We start from the raw sequence: 18,264 nt of genomic DNA, 5'->3' as shown, positions 1-18,264 counted from the left end.
TGAAATAACTGTGACATGAACTTTCACAGACTGTTCAATCCCCCTATTTTGTGCATGTGTTAGGCAAAGGGAAACATTTTCCCGATGTAAATAAGCAAGGACAAAATTAAGGTTACATGGGATGGGATGTTTTATCTCTGGAATCCACTCATTCTGAGTTTTTGGCATTGCAGAATTGCAAAAGCACTTAGAATAACCCACAAAACCATCTTCTGTCCCTTCTCTTATTTTTTCCTTTCTTAGACTGGAGCCTTCTCACACATAAGTTTTCCCATTTTGTGTTTTGGAGCTGATTTTAGTGCTTACTGCTTAGCCTTCTCATTGAAGTTCATCTTCTCGCAGATACTACAGTGGAACTTTTTTTTTTCACTATTCCAGTCCCTCCTGCAGGAAACCCCTGCTTTGGTTATACGGTCCACCAGCCCCATTTCTTCTGTTCAAGGCTGGTAAAATAACCTCTGGCTATGCCTCAACTCCCTTCCCCATTTGTTGCCCTAATCTCTTTGTCCAGCTGATCCAAACCACTAAATCATGGTTGTTTTTACCCAGCAGAGTAACCCAAACTCTGTTTTCACTGCCCCACAGGACTGGGGGCCTGTATTCTGTGGTCTTCTACAGCCAGATCCTTTGTCCTAATCTCTTGCTTGGTCCCCGGACCAAGGTCCCCTCTGTTATTCTTCTAAATTTTATAATTTTATAAAGCAACTAAGAGAAAGAGCCCCTGATCTTTGTAATGATGTCCAGGGCCAGCGTGGCCAACAACAGTTTGAGTTACAAACTTCGGTTACAGGAGACATCTGCCCAGCCTGTACTGTCCCAGCCTGGGCACACAGAGATAAACTATAGGGAATAAGGCTGAAAACATCCAGCAAGCATGAGCATATTGGAATTACGTGTTCTTCAAGCAGCTTACAGCTTTGCCAGATTTGGTCTGATTTCACAGAGATAAAAGCTGTCCTTTAGCCAATAGCCACTTCTCTTCCAAGTGTCAAGTCTCCACTCAGAAAACACAGATGCACTCAGGCAAGAAATGAGAGCCAAACAGGCTCAAACATTGAAAATACCTTTGACAGCCCACACAGTGTACATGAAAAAATCCATTAGGGTCCACATTTTCTACTTTAATACAAAGCCTACACTGACTCTCCTCACACTAATGAGATCATGAAATCATGACCTGCAGATAGAAGATCACACAACTACATTCAGAGTTCCACAAAGAGGAGATTATCTTCACTGTGCAAAACAATTTCTCTAGCCTTATTAAAAGAAACCTGGAGAACATTTTTTTTTGTTAATTTCCATGTGAAGCACTTCAGCACACCAGTACAAGAAGTCAGATTTCAACTCATACAGTTATAGTTTGGCTTCATTACAATCATCTGAAAACAAAGTCTGTAATGGGAAGTGTCAGACAACTTTAATAGGTGGGGCTGATACAGCCACCTTATCAGAGGGAAGCACACAACACATGCAGGGAGACCAGCCATAAAATAACCTCCTTCCCGTTATTGCCCTGCAGGTCCAGTAGCTCTCACACTTCAAGCCACTTGAATTTTGGCAGCCCAGTGACTAACAGCCAGAAGCACAATTTCAAGCTGATGATAAAACGCGGACCTCTCAAAACAACCCATAACGGCTTTTCCAGCTTGTCATTTCCAATGGGTGAAATGAAAACAGGAGTTGTACACTTGCAGCTACATTATATGTTCCAAGTTGTTAGTACTTTCTGGAAATTTCTCCAAATGTACACCTGTAGCTGATAGTTTCCAATATAGTCAATAACCCCACTGAATACAGACAAGAGTTATTATGTATTACCAGGGGTAAGGTTATCTCACAGGTACCTCCCCAGCCCGGTGCACAATGTAAAACACTGCTGTGATGCCAATGGGTATTTCTGCATTTCTGCAATGTGGAACTTCATAGGGAGCTGTATATTATGTATTTTACTTGGAGTACAGTAGATAAGCTGTCATTTCTGCTTTGGGAAAAGGGTATCCCACATCTTACTGATTATTGCTCCAAAAGCCAATTCTCCCAAAAGCAGCCTGAGACAGAGTCCTGCTCTGATAGTCTAGAACACAAAAATGCACAACAGGTATAACACAGAAAAACCCACATTGACTTACTGTACACATAAATAGAGACATGCAATTAAGTCACAACAGATAAAAATCAAAGCAGAAACAAACAAACAAAAAAAAAAATTAATTACCTACTCTGACAGATTCATACCTGCAGTCTTCTCATTCTAAAGGAAAAAGCCAGGAGAGAGAATATTCAAATTTCTTGTCCATTTGGGTGGCTTCTTTGCACATGTTCCTGAATTTTCAGCTATGATGAGATCCGCTCATTGGCAGTCACCAAGAGGCTGATATGACCATGAAATGAGGAAACACAGGGAATGAAAAATAAGGTACTAGCACCACCGTTTGCTGAGGGCTGGGAAAACTAGCAAAAACTTTCAGAGCCCAAGTAGACCTATTTCTATAATGCTAGCTGCTTTTAACTCACTTACCATTGCTGCTATTGGAGATGCTTGATCAAAACATGTTTTCAGCATTAATTACTTGCCAGGAAAATCTTAATGAAATCCAGATGATGATTTTTATTCCCAGCACTATAAATCTTTATATGTAGAAACAGTTTCAAACAAGGGGTTATTTTAGCAATTTGAGTTAAACAAATATATAATTGAGAGCTAACCATACATTGAAAGGGAGCATAAAGTGGCTGGCAGAGGTGGACTGAGACAGTTTAGCACAATTTCTTTCCCCCTTGAAAACACATATTTTATGACTGCTCCTTTTCATCCCAACACTAAGAAATATGGGGTTTCTGCAAAGTAACCCTGGAAAGGATGAGCTCTCCTCAGCCAGCATGGCCCTTTCCCACTGTCACATGGTGTTTCCATTTCTGAAGCCTCCTGTTTCCTGAAGGAATTTAAGTTTGCTTCAAAGAAAGAGGAGGTCTGCAAAGCAGAAAGGAGCACAAATCTTATTTAAGCAATTTAAAGGAGCACAGTTTGATTTTAAAATATACTGGTTAAGAAACAGATTTCAACACCTGCATTGCAAAGTGTAAATCAGATTCACATAGACCTTTAAAATCTAATTTTCTTCTGGCTTTTCTGCTGTCTGCTTGCTTAATTTTGCTTTTCTTGATGTAGATGATACAAATGGCAACAATCAAATCAATTCAAAAAAATTGATTACACTTTCCACAGTTTCAAAGAAAAACTGCTGTGGAGAATAAATCCTTTAATGTGCAACAAAAATAGCTCTACAATTACTATTTTTTTGTAGATTTAATAGAAACATTTCTATTGCACTTACATGTTGATAAACTTTTGTGTGATCAAGACATTACTGTTGGGCCAAATTACCTAATACGTGTCCCTTTTACAAGGTTCTTAGAGTGATATGTTTAATTCCTTACTGTGGTTTGTTCCTCCTTTTTGAAAAATAAAAAGAAATTAGATTTGGTTCTGTGAAAAACAAAGAACAAGAAATAGATATTCCATCTCATCAGCTCTGCAAGGTAAGTTCAGAAGGGGGTGAGGAAGAAAAGCTTAAGTGTACCTTCCTCTTTCTTTAACTCTTTCTTGAAAACTATTTAGGTTAGGCTCACCACTCCAAGTTTATGACTGAAAATCTATAGTTTAGTGCAACAACCATCATCACTCGTAAGCATTGTTGCTCAGAAGGAAATCAAAAATCAGGCGTGGAAATTGCATCATTGGGAGCTTCTGTGCTGTTGCTGGTTTTCCTTTCTCACTTCAGGATTTTTTTGAGAGGCTGTGTGTTCCTGAACCTCTGGGATTGGTGAGGGAGCTATACTTGCAATTGGAAAGATGTAATAGCCAGAGGGAGCAACTTCTAGAGGGATCATTGTGAACAAGCCCTTCCTTCATAGCCACTTGGGGTGAGTCCTCGTGGGACAGGAATCAGGGTGCCAACATTCAACTTCTCTACCCACATCCTTCTGGTGACACTGAGAAAGATGGGAAAGAAAGAATGATGGCACAAACCCCCAGAGGTCTGCCAGACAGTGGAAAGCTAGGGGAGAACAAGCTGCCAGCAAAACATCCTCCAGGCACATTGGAAGAAAGAGGTGAATGTGATAGCTAAAATTCTAGGCATCAGGCTCCCAAATATTGCCACCTTGATTCGTTTCAAAACACTTTAGAGTAGCCAATATCTCCTTAGATAAGCTTGTTGCTTCACACACACACGTCTCAGTGCCACACAAATGTCCACAACTACTGCTAATATGTGTTTACATCTTCCTCTATGCATTCACAGCACAGTGGCACTGTACAAACTGGGGGGGAAATGCCCTCTTGCCTGTATGGCAGCCTACAGGCATCAGTTTATTCTCTACGGTAATGCTGACACTAGTGATGATTCTGCTCAAACAAGCACATAAACCAGAAATAGTTCTGCTCATCTCCAGCTTCATAAGGGAACAGAAGCACACAATAACACAGGGACTGAACAAACAACAAGTTTGTATTTTCTAGCTTCTGAAACTGGCACTATCTGAGCAACAGAAGAATTAGCAGCCATTTTCAGTAATCATTTATTTACTGGAATCATGTAAGCAGATATATTCAGCTATATGATTGAGGATTTCTGTGCAGTCCTTTCACACAGCATTTATGTAATTCATTCTGTAACAAGCTATTCCCATCTCTATAAGGAAATGATTATATCCTACATTCAAGTCAGAGTAAATCCTTTAAGCTTCCTTTTTTTGGAAGGTAAAACACGGATGTAGAAAACCATCACCCTTATGAAAGAAGTGACTGCAGACAACAGACACCAGAACTGAGTCAAGTGAGAGGACAAAAGAGATAAGTGTCTAAGACACTTGCAGCTTAGCAGGGGGAACAGCTTCCCTCTTTCAAATAAAAAATGTACATGTGTGGTACCTTTGAAAAGAAAAAGGGATGTTAAAAGACTAAGTACATAATTTACCTATTAAGACAGAACATCTAATTTGCATGATAGTTTTACTGACAGATCTGAATTCCTGAAATTTCTACAAAACCAAAAGGTACCTACACCTTGAAATGCTAATTGTTCTCTGGCATGAGGAATGCTACAACATTCAAAATGATCCCTCTGGTCAGGGAGAGTTTTAGATCAGTGCGGTGATGCAACTATTGAGGCTGACTCCAAAATTAAACATGTGTCCAGCCAATGGTCAAGCAGGCAACCACATTTAGAGGATGACATATTTTTTAATTCTTTTCTTAGGAGGGATATAAACAAGATTGCAAGGAACAAATCAACTCCTAATCAAGAACATAAGGGAATTTCTTTGTAGTAACCGATAAACATTTCCTTTGCAAACTTTTTTGCATAAGAAAGTTACTCTACAAGTTTCTGTGGTGCCCAGTCCTGACCCTTTCCTTTGGTGAGCACCAGCCATGCAAGAGCATCAGTCGGCTCCACTGCCAGGTCCCACAGCCAGGTTTGCTAGGCCAGCACTCTCTAGAGAGTAAAACCTGCTTAAAATATTTTCATAGTTAGGAAATTTGAAAATAGGTAAGCAACAGTTAAAGTTTTATTCTACAATCTAAAATATGAATGCCTACACTAAATAATTGTCTTAGGAATAGTGCCCGTATTCCTCTTTTCCACCCCTGCCAGTTTAATTCAGCCAGTTTAATTCTTGGGAAGAGTTGTTTGACTAAAATAAAAGTAAATAACATTTTGAAGGACTTAAAATATATCATTTTATTTAAACTAAGTTTGTGTTGTCAAGATACCCAAAGAAGCCCCAATGAGCAAGGAGTATAATTATGAAAGTTGATAGTATTGTTTCCACCATAAAATTTCATTTAAGGTTTTGTAGTTGATGCAGAACAGATGCATCTCTGAAAATAGTGTACTTTTCTTTCAAAACAACAAATGAACTTCTGACTGCCCAGGTCACTTCGTTTGTGTACTGACAGGCTGGGTTTTCGGTAGTTGACCTTTATCAGATTGGCTGACTGACAGCAATTTGGTCGGTCATTCTGTTAAAGGCAAATGTGTATTTCTTTGGCCCAGAATAAAAACTTTAATTGGTTAGTAGAATATCTAGCCCCATTTCAGTTCTGTATTCTTCTGTTGTTTTGTTGTTGTTTGGCTCAAGTACCTTTATCTTGCTATTTGGCTAAATCACTAGCAATAAAATGAAAGAAAATTTGAATCAATAACTGTGTTCAGAAAATTTGTACTAAAGCTATAAATAGAACAAGTCGCTTCCAGCAGAGACTAAAGCTTGCAGGGTACTCAAAGAAAATTTCTACTCCATTAATAACTCAGCTGTTCTTATAAAAGGCCATATTTTCTTAGCATAAGGAAGAAGATTCACCAACAGGACTCTTTTTGATGACTACATTGATACCTAACATAGTATAATGTTCTTAACATGTCAAACTCACCTCGCCTTACAGGGCAAATTCTGATTCTCTTGGGATTGGATGCGTTCAGCTCTTCAGGATGTTGCTTTCCAGAGGCTTTTTCACTGAGCAGGCGGCAACTGCTGGGTAATGATGGTGGACTTGCTCCTTTGTATCTGACAGCTGACCTAAACCAAATCACATTGGAAAAGGCAGCTACTTGATCTGTCATGTGAAATAGGTTGATTCTTTAGTTCTGTGATAGTGACCAACCGATTGAATTAGTTTGTCAACCTTCTGAAGCCCTGACAGAGCATCTTCGTGAGTACTGACACAAGAGTGTTCAGCAACAGGCTCCACATCCCACTGCGTGACAGCAACAGCTCTGGTGGCATTTTGCCTTCCAGTTCTTTTGGCTATTCCATGTTTACACAGTCAATATTTTCCCAACTGTTTTCCTGAATTTGCATTCTGTCACTGAAAATTTCTGCCTGCTGCACAGATAAAAGAACTAGGCTGACTTTTACCTGTCAGCTGGGGTGTTCCAGTTGCAAATTGCTGCAAATATGTGCATCACATCTCTGAAAACAAATCAGATAAGAGTTCTCAGGCTTTTTCCTACAAAGGCAACTCCTAAATTATATTATGAACTGGCATTAACCTTTCTTTATTATTTCTTAACTTTGTAATGTTTCCCTGCTTCACCATAATGCTTCACACTAGCCTAACCAGTAAAATACAATATCTACAGTAAGTACCCATTTTAGCCTCCTGCTAGTATTTGGTAATAGACTAAAACATACAAGTATGCATATAATGTAATTTGTTAAAAATACTGCACTTGAAAACTTGAGGCTTTTCATATCACCTAATTTGGACTACCTAGGCTTCTGAGAAGAGCAAAAGACACTTAGAAGAAGTGAAATAAGAAATTCCACAGTAGCCAAAGTATTTAACTTTTTCATAGATTATAATTTCCTTAAATTTTAAATTGTCAGCCTTTTTGTTGTTCTTTAAAAAGCTACAGAGTTACTCTATTATGGATAAGGCTTTAAAAACAAATATAAATAAATACTTAGCTATAGCTTCTAATTGCAAAGCTGAGGATAGAAACAGGATGGTAAAACACTGCTATAGCTATTTATGTTGTTGAAAATATTACCAACCTTGGACAGATCTCTGATACATAACTATGTGCTTCTGGATGGACAAAAATCCTCCTGAAATCCATCTATTCCAGTCCCTTTCTTGTAACAGGAGTGATCAGATTCTCTCCAGACTTGTGCACATATGATTGTCCCACAGATAGTCCTGTCAAACCTTGATCACAGGTACTGCCATGAGTTTGTCAGATTTCCCAGCCTTATTTACCTTATTTCAGCAAATAAGCCCCTCCTTTTCTGCCTGTGTGTTACTGACCTACCCAGGTGCTCTTTACCAACCTTTTTTGCAAGCTGTTGCCATTGCTCTACTACTGGAGAATCAGGAATTGACACTTACTAAATGAATTGCTTTCAGTGGGGGGATGAAGCACTACAATACCCTGAAAAAATATCATTTGTTTCAAGCAGGCATTTTAGCTGGATTTCAAGAATAGTCAAACACCATGTAATTGACCTTACATGTGAACAGCCTATAACTGAGGCAATGGCAAATATCAATATGGCAAACATCACTTTGTCTTATTTGATAAATGCATACCACAGACTCAGGATTGGGAGTTGTTACACACTGGAAAACAAAGACTATCATACGTCTGGATGTGTATAAGGAACATACATTATAACTACATGGAGACTTCAGTAATTTGGGTGACTCTTCTGCACCAGAAGCTCTTTACCAATTTGCAATCTGGTCCCATTCCCTCATCGCACACCTCTGTGCCACCAGCATCCTGAGTCCTCAGACCAATCATTCCTACTCCCTCACAGCACTTGGCTCCTGCTGGCTTTTGGGGTTTTTACAACTCTTTTTTCTTTTTTTATAGACATATTTTGATATGTATCCTTTTCTTTAAATTGAAGCTGAAAGTTTTGCAATTTTTTTTAGATCTCCTGTTGTTTATCACATGGAACTAAAACCAACATGCCCGTCTGGAAAACTATGGTAAGCTTCCAGGAGAGGCATACCCAAATATATTCTGTGGTAATTAGAAGATCTGGGATTCAGATATTTTGACGGCTCTTAATTATAATTTCAAAATCCCCTGGTGTAAGTTATAACAGGTTGCTCCAGAAAAATCCCACACAGAGGAGTTTTCTCTTTGCTGTAACTTCCTGGTTTTATTTCTAATTTCTCTGAACTTACTAATGCCAAAAAACACCCTATATTTATGATCATTTAGAACGATTTGTGGCAATGATATTCAGATATTTTACAAGAGAGTGTGAAAGCAATCTTAAAACCACTAAATGTGATTCCTGCATGATTCCAGCCCACTCTCTGCACGGTCTATCAAACATCCTGGAGTTTAAGTGATGGCATTCAAGCTGCAACTGAGCTTAAATGCTTTTTCCTTTAGCAAGTGTTAAATTAGAGGGTTTCGTGTACTACAGGAAGATCCATATTTTGTCAGGAAATGCAGCTGAGAAATGAGCCCAGGAAAAGCAGGGAAGTATCAGGTCCAGCTGCAACACAGATGTGCAGCTCGGTACAAGGACAGAATGAGAGGATACAGTGATCCTTCTGCCTCGCACTTTATTGCATTTTTCAACAAGTTACTTCGCTTCATTATGGGACTGCCGAGATGTCCCATCTCCTGCTGGTGTGAGATGCTGGGAACATTTTGTACTGTTGATTCCATCCTATGTTACCTTGCTTCCTCTCATTCTTCCCACTTTATTTGGAGATGCAAACGCTGATTTCTCCTGCTGCTCCTGGGTTTCCTGTTACTGCACCCAACAGACTCAACCTCAGGCTCTTGCCCTTGGCTTCTCTCTCCCCTGTCCTTCATCCTGGTCTATGACCAGGAAGATCTGAAATGCTCCCATCCTCACCATTGCCTGCTGCTTGCCTCCCAATCATCAGCTCTCTCAAACACTTGCTCCCAAATCCCTACTCAGCTACTCAAACTCTCTCCCTTTTTCTACCTTACAGCATACTATTACTGCATCTCCCCCTTTGAACTTCCCTTCCCTTCCCTTCCCTTCCCTTCCCTTCCCTTCCCTTCCCTTCCCTGTGAAACCTGCCATAACTAGCTCCTTCCTGAGTCTGTTCCTTTTCCTTCTGGCTTGGAGATGGTCCCCTCCTTCCACTCCTGTTTATTTTTAATGAATAAAGCATTGGGAGAAGTAAGGTGTGTCAACCTTTGCTCTGGTCCAAAGCAAGCCAGGAACACTTGCTACAAAGCAACTTAGTTTTGACTCTGGCCTGAATTGCTCCAAATTGCCACATTTTTGTTTATAGATATAGGCAAATTTTAGGTTTTCCATTAGTCTTGTTCTTAGGAAAGGCTGAATCATTTTGGCTTGAATTTTCAAATAGATAAATTCTGCCATCTGGCAAGGAAGACTTCCCTCCTCCTGTAAATAAAAGCAAAGCATCATATTGCATTACAGGCAATGATACTACCTCTACAGATACATGTAAAAACTGAACTTCCAAACCAGCCCAGTCAATAATTTCTTAGGAAAACCACCAAGAGAACATTTTTTGAGAAATACAACCTCTTCTTTGACTAGGCCAGGGAGTCACTATAAAAAACTACAGAGTATTTGAAGGCACACCACTTAAAAATAAAAAACCTGTTGTGAAAAACTGTTATCCTAACTGGGGGGATTTTGGATCTCTGTCTCTTGCTGGTACAGACATTGTCATTTGTAGAGCTTCATGAGTCTGTGAAAGGAAGCTTACCTGTCTTGATTCACAAACCAGCTGGGCAGCAGTCTTTGGGCACTTAGCCAGTCTTTCCTCCTGTTCCAGCTTCCTTTTTTCCCCTCTACATTACCAGCAGATTTCCAAGGGCAACTAGATCCTCTTGTTTCTATCTTGAAGTTCACCCAGAAGTTTATAAAGCATTGCAGTTAAGATTTATCACCAGAGGATTAGTCTGTGCAGCCCTAAACCCATGACATTATTTTCTGTTTAGGTCATTAGTCTAAATCCCTGTCTGTTTACTGGTTGCTTTTTCAAATATTTATTCTTTTTGATTCTTACTCTCTCCACAGCCTCCTGTCTCGTGCTGTTGAAATTAATAGTTCCTAATTGTAAACACAGAAAAATGTCTTCAGGCATATTTTTAGCAACTTGGTTCAATTCACTTCAGCTCCACGACTTTGTGAGGTGCATCTCAGACACCCAACTGTGTTCCCAGCTCCTTCCACAACCCCTCAGGCAGCTCAATGTCGTCAATACATGCTGAGATCTGGATCCCTGCATGCTATATGAGTCACGCTGCTTCTCCACTCGTGCTGGACACACCCCGGCTGTGTTGTCTGTCCTCTGTTCCACTGTTCCCAATCCATGTTTTCAAAGGCAGCCAGGACTACATAGTGGTGTCATGTGCTGGAGTAATAGCATGGAAGTATAATTCTAAATGTCTCTAACATCAAACAATATCAAAAATAGTAAACATCGATATTACTATGATATTGTCAGCACTAGCCTAGCATTTTTCTGCACAGCCTGGTTTGGACTGATGTCTAAGGGAAGCTCTTAGGGGCTTTTAGTCCACAATCTGCAGGATTCCATCCATCTACACTGGTGTCCATAGTACTTCTTCTATAAAAATCATTGCAGTCTGCTTCACAAGAATCTGCACCTGTCCTGGCTTGTCTGCTGCCATCATTTATGTTATTTCTCCTTCTCGCAGCTCCACCTCCCCTGCAGATCCCGCAGTACATATCTGTCCCCTTGTGGCCGCACGCCTGACACAGCCCTGCTATTTCACAGGATCCTTTAAGCTGACCAAAACATTTCAGCTCTTTCTCCCACCCACACAAACATGGACTGACTGTCCCTGCCCTGGCAGCTCCAGGAAAATGCGTAAAAGGGGTAGGAAGCATCTAAAAGGCACTGCAGTCTTAGACAAGAGATTCAACTGTGTCTTGGTGTCGGCTGAGTGCCACACAGCGTGCAAAGATCACAACCTGGCTAGAGATGAAGTGCAGGAGGAGGCTGCCAGGTCTCAGGGATGGAAAGTGGCAGCAGAGCACAACTGTGGACAGGTTTCTCCAGCAAACCTGCACAACCCAGCTGACTCTGGAGCTCCTTGCAAGGTGCAGATGGGAAACTTTGCTGGATGAAGAACAGGGCTGAGCAGAGACTTTGCTGCAGGCAAGTGATCTGGGAAAGATCCAGGTGAGAAAGGTATTGTGAATAACAACAAATCCAATGCAGCATGTAGAGACTAAGAAAAAAAATGTCTTCAGATAAAGTCTGAGAGTTGTTGCCAGTCATGTTTTCCTGCTAGTCCTTTGGGATGCCTGCTCGTTTAATCATGAGTCTCCGACCTCCTCTAAGGGCAAGTCATCCAGAGTGGCTGACCATATCAATTCATATTACTTTAAAATTCACACTGCATATTTTTACATCGTTGGTACAGTATGAAGGGTCCACAGAAGAAACACTTTGAGATACTCGGTGAAATAGTCAGTGCTAGAAATACTGTTCCTTACTGCGTGCCAGCTTAAGCCCAAGACACCAATGGAAGCGCCGTTTTCAGGCTGCAGGCACTCCCTGTTTGGAGCAGAGGTGCCCAGATTTACATTCCAGTCTGCAAGGCTCCCCCCATGCCCTGCCACAGCCCCCAGAGCTGCCGTGGCCGTGCTCTTCCTCACAGCACAAAAACACGACCAGGAGGGGAAAGGGCTGAGTCAGCTCTGCTGGCATGTTGCTGCCAGCCCTGGGGAAGGTCTTCCAGCATTCCAGGGGTACCATCACATGTTTGTTTTGTAATCAGAGCTCCCAGCGTTTTGTGGGCAAGATTCTTTTTATTTTTTTTTTTCCAAATTAAATTGCATCCATTGGCCTGTTTAAAAATGGTAATAATAGAAAACTGAATGTTTTGTTTACAACCAAGCACTCAACCTCCCCACCCAACATACATTCCTTAAAAAAAAAAAAAAAGAAGAAGAAGTCCAAATCATTTCACGAAAACACCGAATTATAACAAAAATTATAAAAGCACGCATAACCTGGGGCTGAAACCTATCCAGCCCCCAGTTTGGTGAGAATTCCTGCTCTCCACTCCCATCCCCAGCATTAACAGAAGTCATCTGACACTTGGATTCTCTACCTGGAATCTGCTTGGAGCCCACTGGCTCACACTTTGCAATCTTCTTTGTGTTGTTGCTCCTACGTATCCAAAGTGTAAGTAGTCACAGGGGAAAAAAATGAAATAACACCTCTCAACTATTTTATTTGTTCCCTTCTGAAAATAAGTGTTTTTCATTTTCTCCAGTCTCATTAGCTGACTTTAAAACTGACAGAAAAGTAAACTATTTTGTTCAAACACATTGTTATGTTTCATAGATTTTTTTTCTGACTCAGTTATTCCTCATTAATTATGAGTGCAATCTAATAAACTCATCTGCCTTCCGAAACACACAAAAAAAAAAAGGATTTCCATAGAGGATTCTTACTTGTTTTGACAAAAAAATCTGAAATCTTCCATTTGGAAAGGATTATCTTTGAACATTCTTTCCATTTTCTATTCTGGCAAGCTATCATTTTTTTATTTTCCACATAGTTAACTAATTTTGTTTTGCATGCTTCAGTGATACAAGAAATCCCTTTTCTCTAATTTCCTAGAGAATTTCACTTCATTTTGCTTCATTCTTCACCCTTTTTATTTTAGATGGTCAAGAGAAAAAGTTAGAACCTGTAATTTTACAAAATACTTCTATTTCACATGAAGATTTTGGTAGAATACATTACTTTTTCTCTCAAAATGTAACTGATTCCTCATCTGCTATTTTTTAAATTAAAATCTATTATGACTTGAATCATTCATATTTCCCTTCTCCTGCACCATCATAATGTGCAAAATAATCCAGTACCAGAACAGCTGTAGGAAATTGTGCATGATGAATACATCCACTGAAAATGTGAAAAAGCAAGCAAACTGCTTTATACTGTAATAATAAACTACAGAACAACAGAACTTAAAGAGTAATTTAATGTGATCTGTCTTGATGCATCTTAATTCCAATTTAGCAAGTACTTGAATACTTTTGCACTTAATTTCTTTGAGGAACAATGGTTCTACTACATTGATAGTGTGATGCATGCTTCTGCTCTGTTGCAAATAGTGTATTATCAATAATGTGATGCATAGGCAAAAATTCACTTCCTTGTACTCTAATACTCTTATAACATTCTAACACCCATTTTTCTGTCCACTTTGTGATTTTATTTTTACAGTGTTTATAGCATGTAAATAATTTCACTTTAATATCTACAATTGCAACATTTTAATTTGTTGAGTTTTACCTTGACACTTAGTAAAGTTGTCTTCATTGGAGTTAGTTCATCTGTTATTTGGAGAAAAAAAAATGTAGTTCTGTAGCTGTACTGTTCTGTGAGTTAACATACATTTCTTCTATTTCAGAATGCATTCTGTTGATAAATCAAGAATTTGATATATTTTACCACAATAAAAGAGTAATTATGAAAAGATAGTAAACTCTTAATCCCACACCTTTTTAATACAGACAAACCTAGTAAAAATAACCTATGGGAAGAGGGGTGTCTGCTGACTCAACGTTAATAGACACTTCCAACACCTGTCTTGTGATCAATGCACCTTGGATAAAAAAGAAAACATTTGAAACAAATGTTCAAAACATTCATAAGCCTCTTCTAATTTTCTCCCAAGAAAGACTTACTTCAATGCTGTATGGAACAAGCCTTAAAAAAAATTGAATGTCAATTTTTTTCAAGGCTTACTTAAATTATATAGGTCAAAAATCACCTGAACTTTGTTCAAATCAAATTGCTTCTTATTTATTCATTTATTTATTTACTTCTTTTTCTTCAGCTAAGTAGAGAAATATGTCAGTACTGTTCCAAAAGTGAAGCAAATACAGGCAATATTAGTTTTCCTAATACTAATATTAGGAATATAGTAATTCCTAATTATTAGGAATAGGTCATATTCCTTTGTGAACATGGTGAGCATTAATACTTCAGAAAATACAGATCTGCTGGGCTAAAAAAAAAAAAAAAGGCATTAGAAAACCTTTATTCCTTCTTCTGGTTTAACATGCAAATTGCTAATCAAGCATTGCTGTGAACTTCACGTGAAAATCTGCCTCCTTTGAAATAGTTTAGAGACCCATGCTGGTGGCTTCTGTGGGGCTGGAACTCCACTGCTGGTGCCAGGGCTGGTCACAGGATGGCAGAGGACGAGGCTCATGGACCTGACAGGAGCCTTCAAGTCTCATTGCAGACATCAGGAAATCATTTTACAATGCAACCTTACTTTATATTTGTCACTCTCAGAGACTATTTCTTAATGTGATGAATGTATTATCTAGGCTGAGTGGACCTGAATTCGTAATGCGATTTACTTAACTTACAAAATACAGTAAATCATGTTTTGTATGATATTTATTAATGTGGATGAAGAAAATGGGGTTTGTTCTATAGTAATAAATCAAAAAGAAGTGCCAATAAAACCAACAAAACACAAAGTGAAACTACTTGTATTATCTCACAAAGAATCAGAAAATTATTGCATCCTTTTCCACCCACCAAATCCCCATTCAATCTATCATGCCTAAAAATTAGATTTCATCCAGCCTTGAACACTTCCAGAGATGGAGCATCCACAACTTCTCTGTCCAACCTGTGCCTCACTACTGACACAAAAAAAGAATTTTTTTCTCATATCTGATCTAAACCTGCTCTCTTTCCACTTGAAGTCATTCCCCCCAAAACAATGTTACATTACAAAACAAAAAATTAAATTGATTTCAATCCAGTTAGCCACAGAAGCATAAGAATTTATGCAAGATTTATTTCTGTCTTCTCAAATGACTGATTTTACAAAAGCTTGAGTGTTTATTTCTTTATTCTAAGCAAGTCAATGAGAAACAATACTTCAAAAGCCAAAGAAACAAAAACACAGTTTGAGTCCCCAGCCAGATACCCAAATTACCACTCTTACATGAAAAAGTGTCATTTTTCTTAAAATAGTGTGTTCAGTTTACTGAGTGGGTCATCATTCACTGAGATACTGTAGAAAGCCCACAAATGGTCAAGACAAAAATAAGTAAGTCGTCTTTACTGTTCTACACAACCATACAAAACATATAAAGGGAAGAGACAACTAAAACCACAGAATCAAGTTTGAATGTGCTATTAAAACAGATTTATTGTCCATATTTCTTTTTAAAAAACATGAAATTTAACAACACTCAGAAAGCAGTTTTTGTGATTAGGAGGTAGTTTTGTACACCTCATCATCATTTCTCTGAAAATAAACTCTTCAGTAGTTCAGCTATTTTCTGTAGTGAACAAGAATTCTAAAATAATTTTTCGTTAACTCAGAAGAATTGCCACTGTGGATTAATTGCCCAAGGAATACAGCAGCTGGAAACAAATTTTTCAAGACATCATGACCAAGGCCAACACTCAATTTTACCAAATATATTTATATGAGGCAAATGACGGGACCCTGCGAGAAAGCCTTTGCTGCAAAAATGAAATTTTTTGTTTTGCCATACGAGCAGACAAAAGAAGCCAACAGAAAAAAAAAGAACCCTCTTGTTCCCAAATTGAGATAATCCTCTAACTTGCAGACAATTGTGTTGAAGCCCTTATGTGTACAAATGCAGAGATGTCCCAGGTGGCAAGAACAAGCAGCAGAACAACCCCTACTTGATTTCATCCTTGTCACCTAGAAGTAAAACACAAGGAATGCCACTGAAGCAGGCATCCAGTAACTTCTCAAAACTGTGAGCTGACCTGGGGTGACCCATTGCTTTAATGCCTCTGCACTGAAACTTGAGGGCATTGTTGATGTGTTGCCTACCATTTTCATAACTGATGTATTAAGCTACCCAGGGTTTTCTGTTTGCCATCTCCAGGCTGCTGGCTTGACTCTACCCATTCCAGTCAGTCTCTCTGTTAAAGTTCTAAAGATCAGCCCTAGTTGGTGTGTCTAGAATAGGGAGCAGAAATAGGGATCTGTTTTCTGTGGAGGTCCAGCAGGTAAGGAAGCAAACAGAAAATTTTACTTTGTTCCACCTCCGTTCAGTGAAGAAGCTGGATGTTTCTTTGCTGCTCCTCTGGGGTCCTTGCCACATCTTTGAGGCAGACACAGGGGAAGAAGAGGTGCTGATGGGAGTGAATCAGCCCTTCAAGACGTGAAATTATTTCATAGTCAGGAAGAGCCAGGCTGGCAATGTCGAGGCCCAGCATCCGCGAGACCACCTCTCGGAAATCTGCCAGCTGCAAGAGCAAACAGAAAGGAATTACTCAAATAGGAAGCAAGGCAGATGTCAGGGAAAACATGTACATATGGGCATACATACAAACACAAGCACTTGTGTTATCAGTGCTAAATGTAGGCATTTCAGCTGTCCTCTTCTGCTCAATACAGGGAGCAGAAGAGGACAGAAACAGCCCTTTGGGACATACATCAAATCACAAAACACAAACAGCTGAGATGTCAAGTATCTCAAAACAGTTTTCAAGTGTTTCTTTAGTATCTTTCACAAGCATATCTTCCCTGCTGACTCCTTTCCAAAAACTGAGGAAAACACACTTTTACTTGACCCAGATGACCAAAAATTATACAAACTGATGGGCACTTCCCAGAGCAGAAGTTGTTGCTTGTCCTTGACCACCATCTGCCACCTCACCCCTCTACCCTGCACTTTCTTGAGAAAAAAGAAAGGAGGAAGTTAGAAGAAAGGTGGAAGTTTTTGGCACATCCTGCAGTCTGACTTTGATTTGAATCAGGATACAGCCCAAATTTAAGATGCAGCTTAAGAAAATGCTTGTTTTTCTTCTGTGCATAGCTGCTGAAAATGTCATAGGAATAGTATTTGGTAAAGTAATTAATTAAAGACACCAGCTTTCTCTCTGAAGTTCCAAATGGGTAGACATCCACAAGTAGCTGTCATCACTGCTGATTTACTCTTCTCAGCTCGGGATATGTATCATTATCAGTCAAACTTCAAGGCCTCTTGAACAGACAATAAATTGCACAGCCAAAATGACAAATGCTTTAATACTCCTTATCATCAACACATAAAAGAGGAAAATGTTACTATTTGAGGAAATATGCTTTTCCTGCTTTCTATTTGAATGCCAAGATCCCCATTTCCAAGTATGAAAGAGACTCAAAATGCCACAAAATCATCACAACCATTAAGAAACTGGACTCATGTTCTGATGTGGCAGCATCCTCACTCCACCAATCATGCCAAGGCCTAAGGATAAGGAGAAAACAGTCCTGAAATGTCTCCAACCACAAGAACACTGTGCAGAATTCTGAAGCAGTTAAGTCTGTGAGGAAAGGGGTTTCCTTTCCTGAAAACAAGGTCTCAGTTTCCAAGACTTTGCCAAAGGCAGTTTGTTTGTTTCAAACCCTGAAGAGCTGCCATCGATTCAGAAACACAAATATGGAAACCAGTGCAGAACAGAGCTGAGGTCTGACAGGGACCTGTTAGAACAATTCCCAAGGAGAGCTACAGAGATGATCAGAGGGCTGAAGAACTCCTTCTATAAAGTCAGGCTGAGAGGGCTGGGGTTGTTCAGCCTGGAGAAGAGAAGATTCCAGGGAGACCTTATAACAGCCTTCCAGGACTTAAAGGAGGCTTACAAAAAAAAAAAAAAAAAAAAAAAAAAAAAAAAAAAAAAAAAAAAAAAAAAAAAAAAAAAAAAAAAGGGGGGCAAAACACAACACTCCAAAAAAA

General features: G+C 39.3%; 1 protein-coding gene across 3 annotated transcripts in view; it reads right to left on the bottom strand.

Moving 5' to 3' along the window:
- Positions 1-15,260: 15,260 nt before the first annotated feature.
- Positions 15,261-18,264, bottom strand: part of LOC121346156 (coiled-coil domain-containing protein 170-like) — a 46,721-nt gene continuing 43,717 nt past the window's right edge. For all 3 annotated transcript variants that reach the window (XM_041423692.1, XM_041423693.1, XM_041423694.1), the window contains one exon: positions 15,261-16,792. In XM_041423692.1, the coding sequence (XP_041279626.1) occupies positions 16,595-16,792 (198 nt within the window). In that variant the 3' untranslated portion in view covers positions 15,261-16,594. The remainder of the gene's footprint in view (positions 16,793-18,264) is intronic.

Source organism: Onychostruthus taczanowskii, unplaced genomic scaffold (genome assembly GCF_017590055.1).
Source record: "Onychostruthus taczanowskii isolate IOZ18803 unplaced genomic scaffold, ASM1759005v1 scaffold8, whole genome shotgun sequence".
NCBI lineage: Eukaryota > Metazoa > Chordata > Aves > Passeriformes > Passeridae > Onychostruthus > Onychostruthus taczanowskii.
This window is presented reverse-complemented; position numbering and strand designations above follow the sequence as displayed.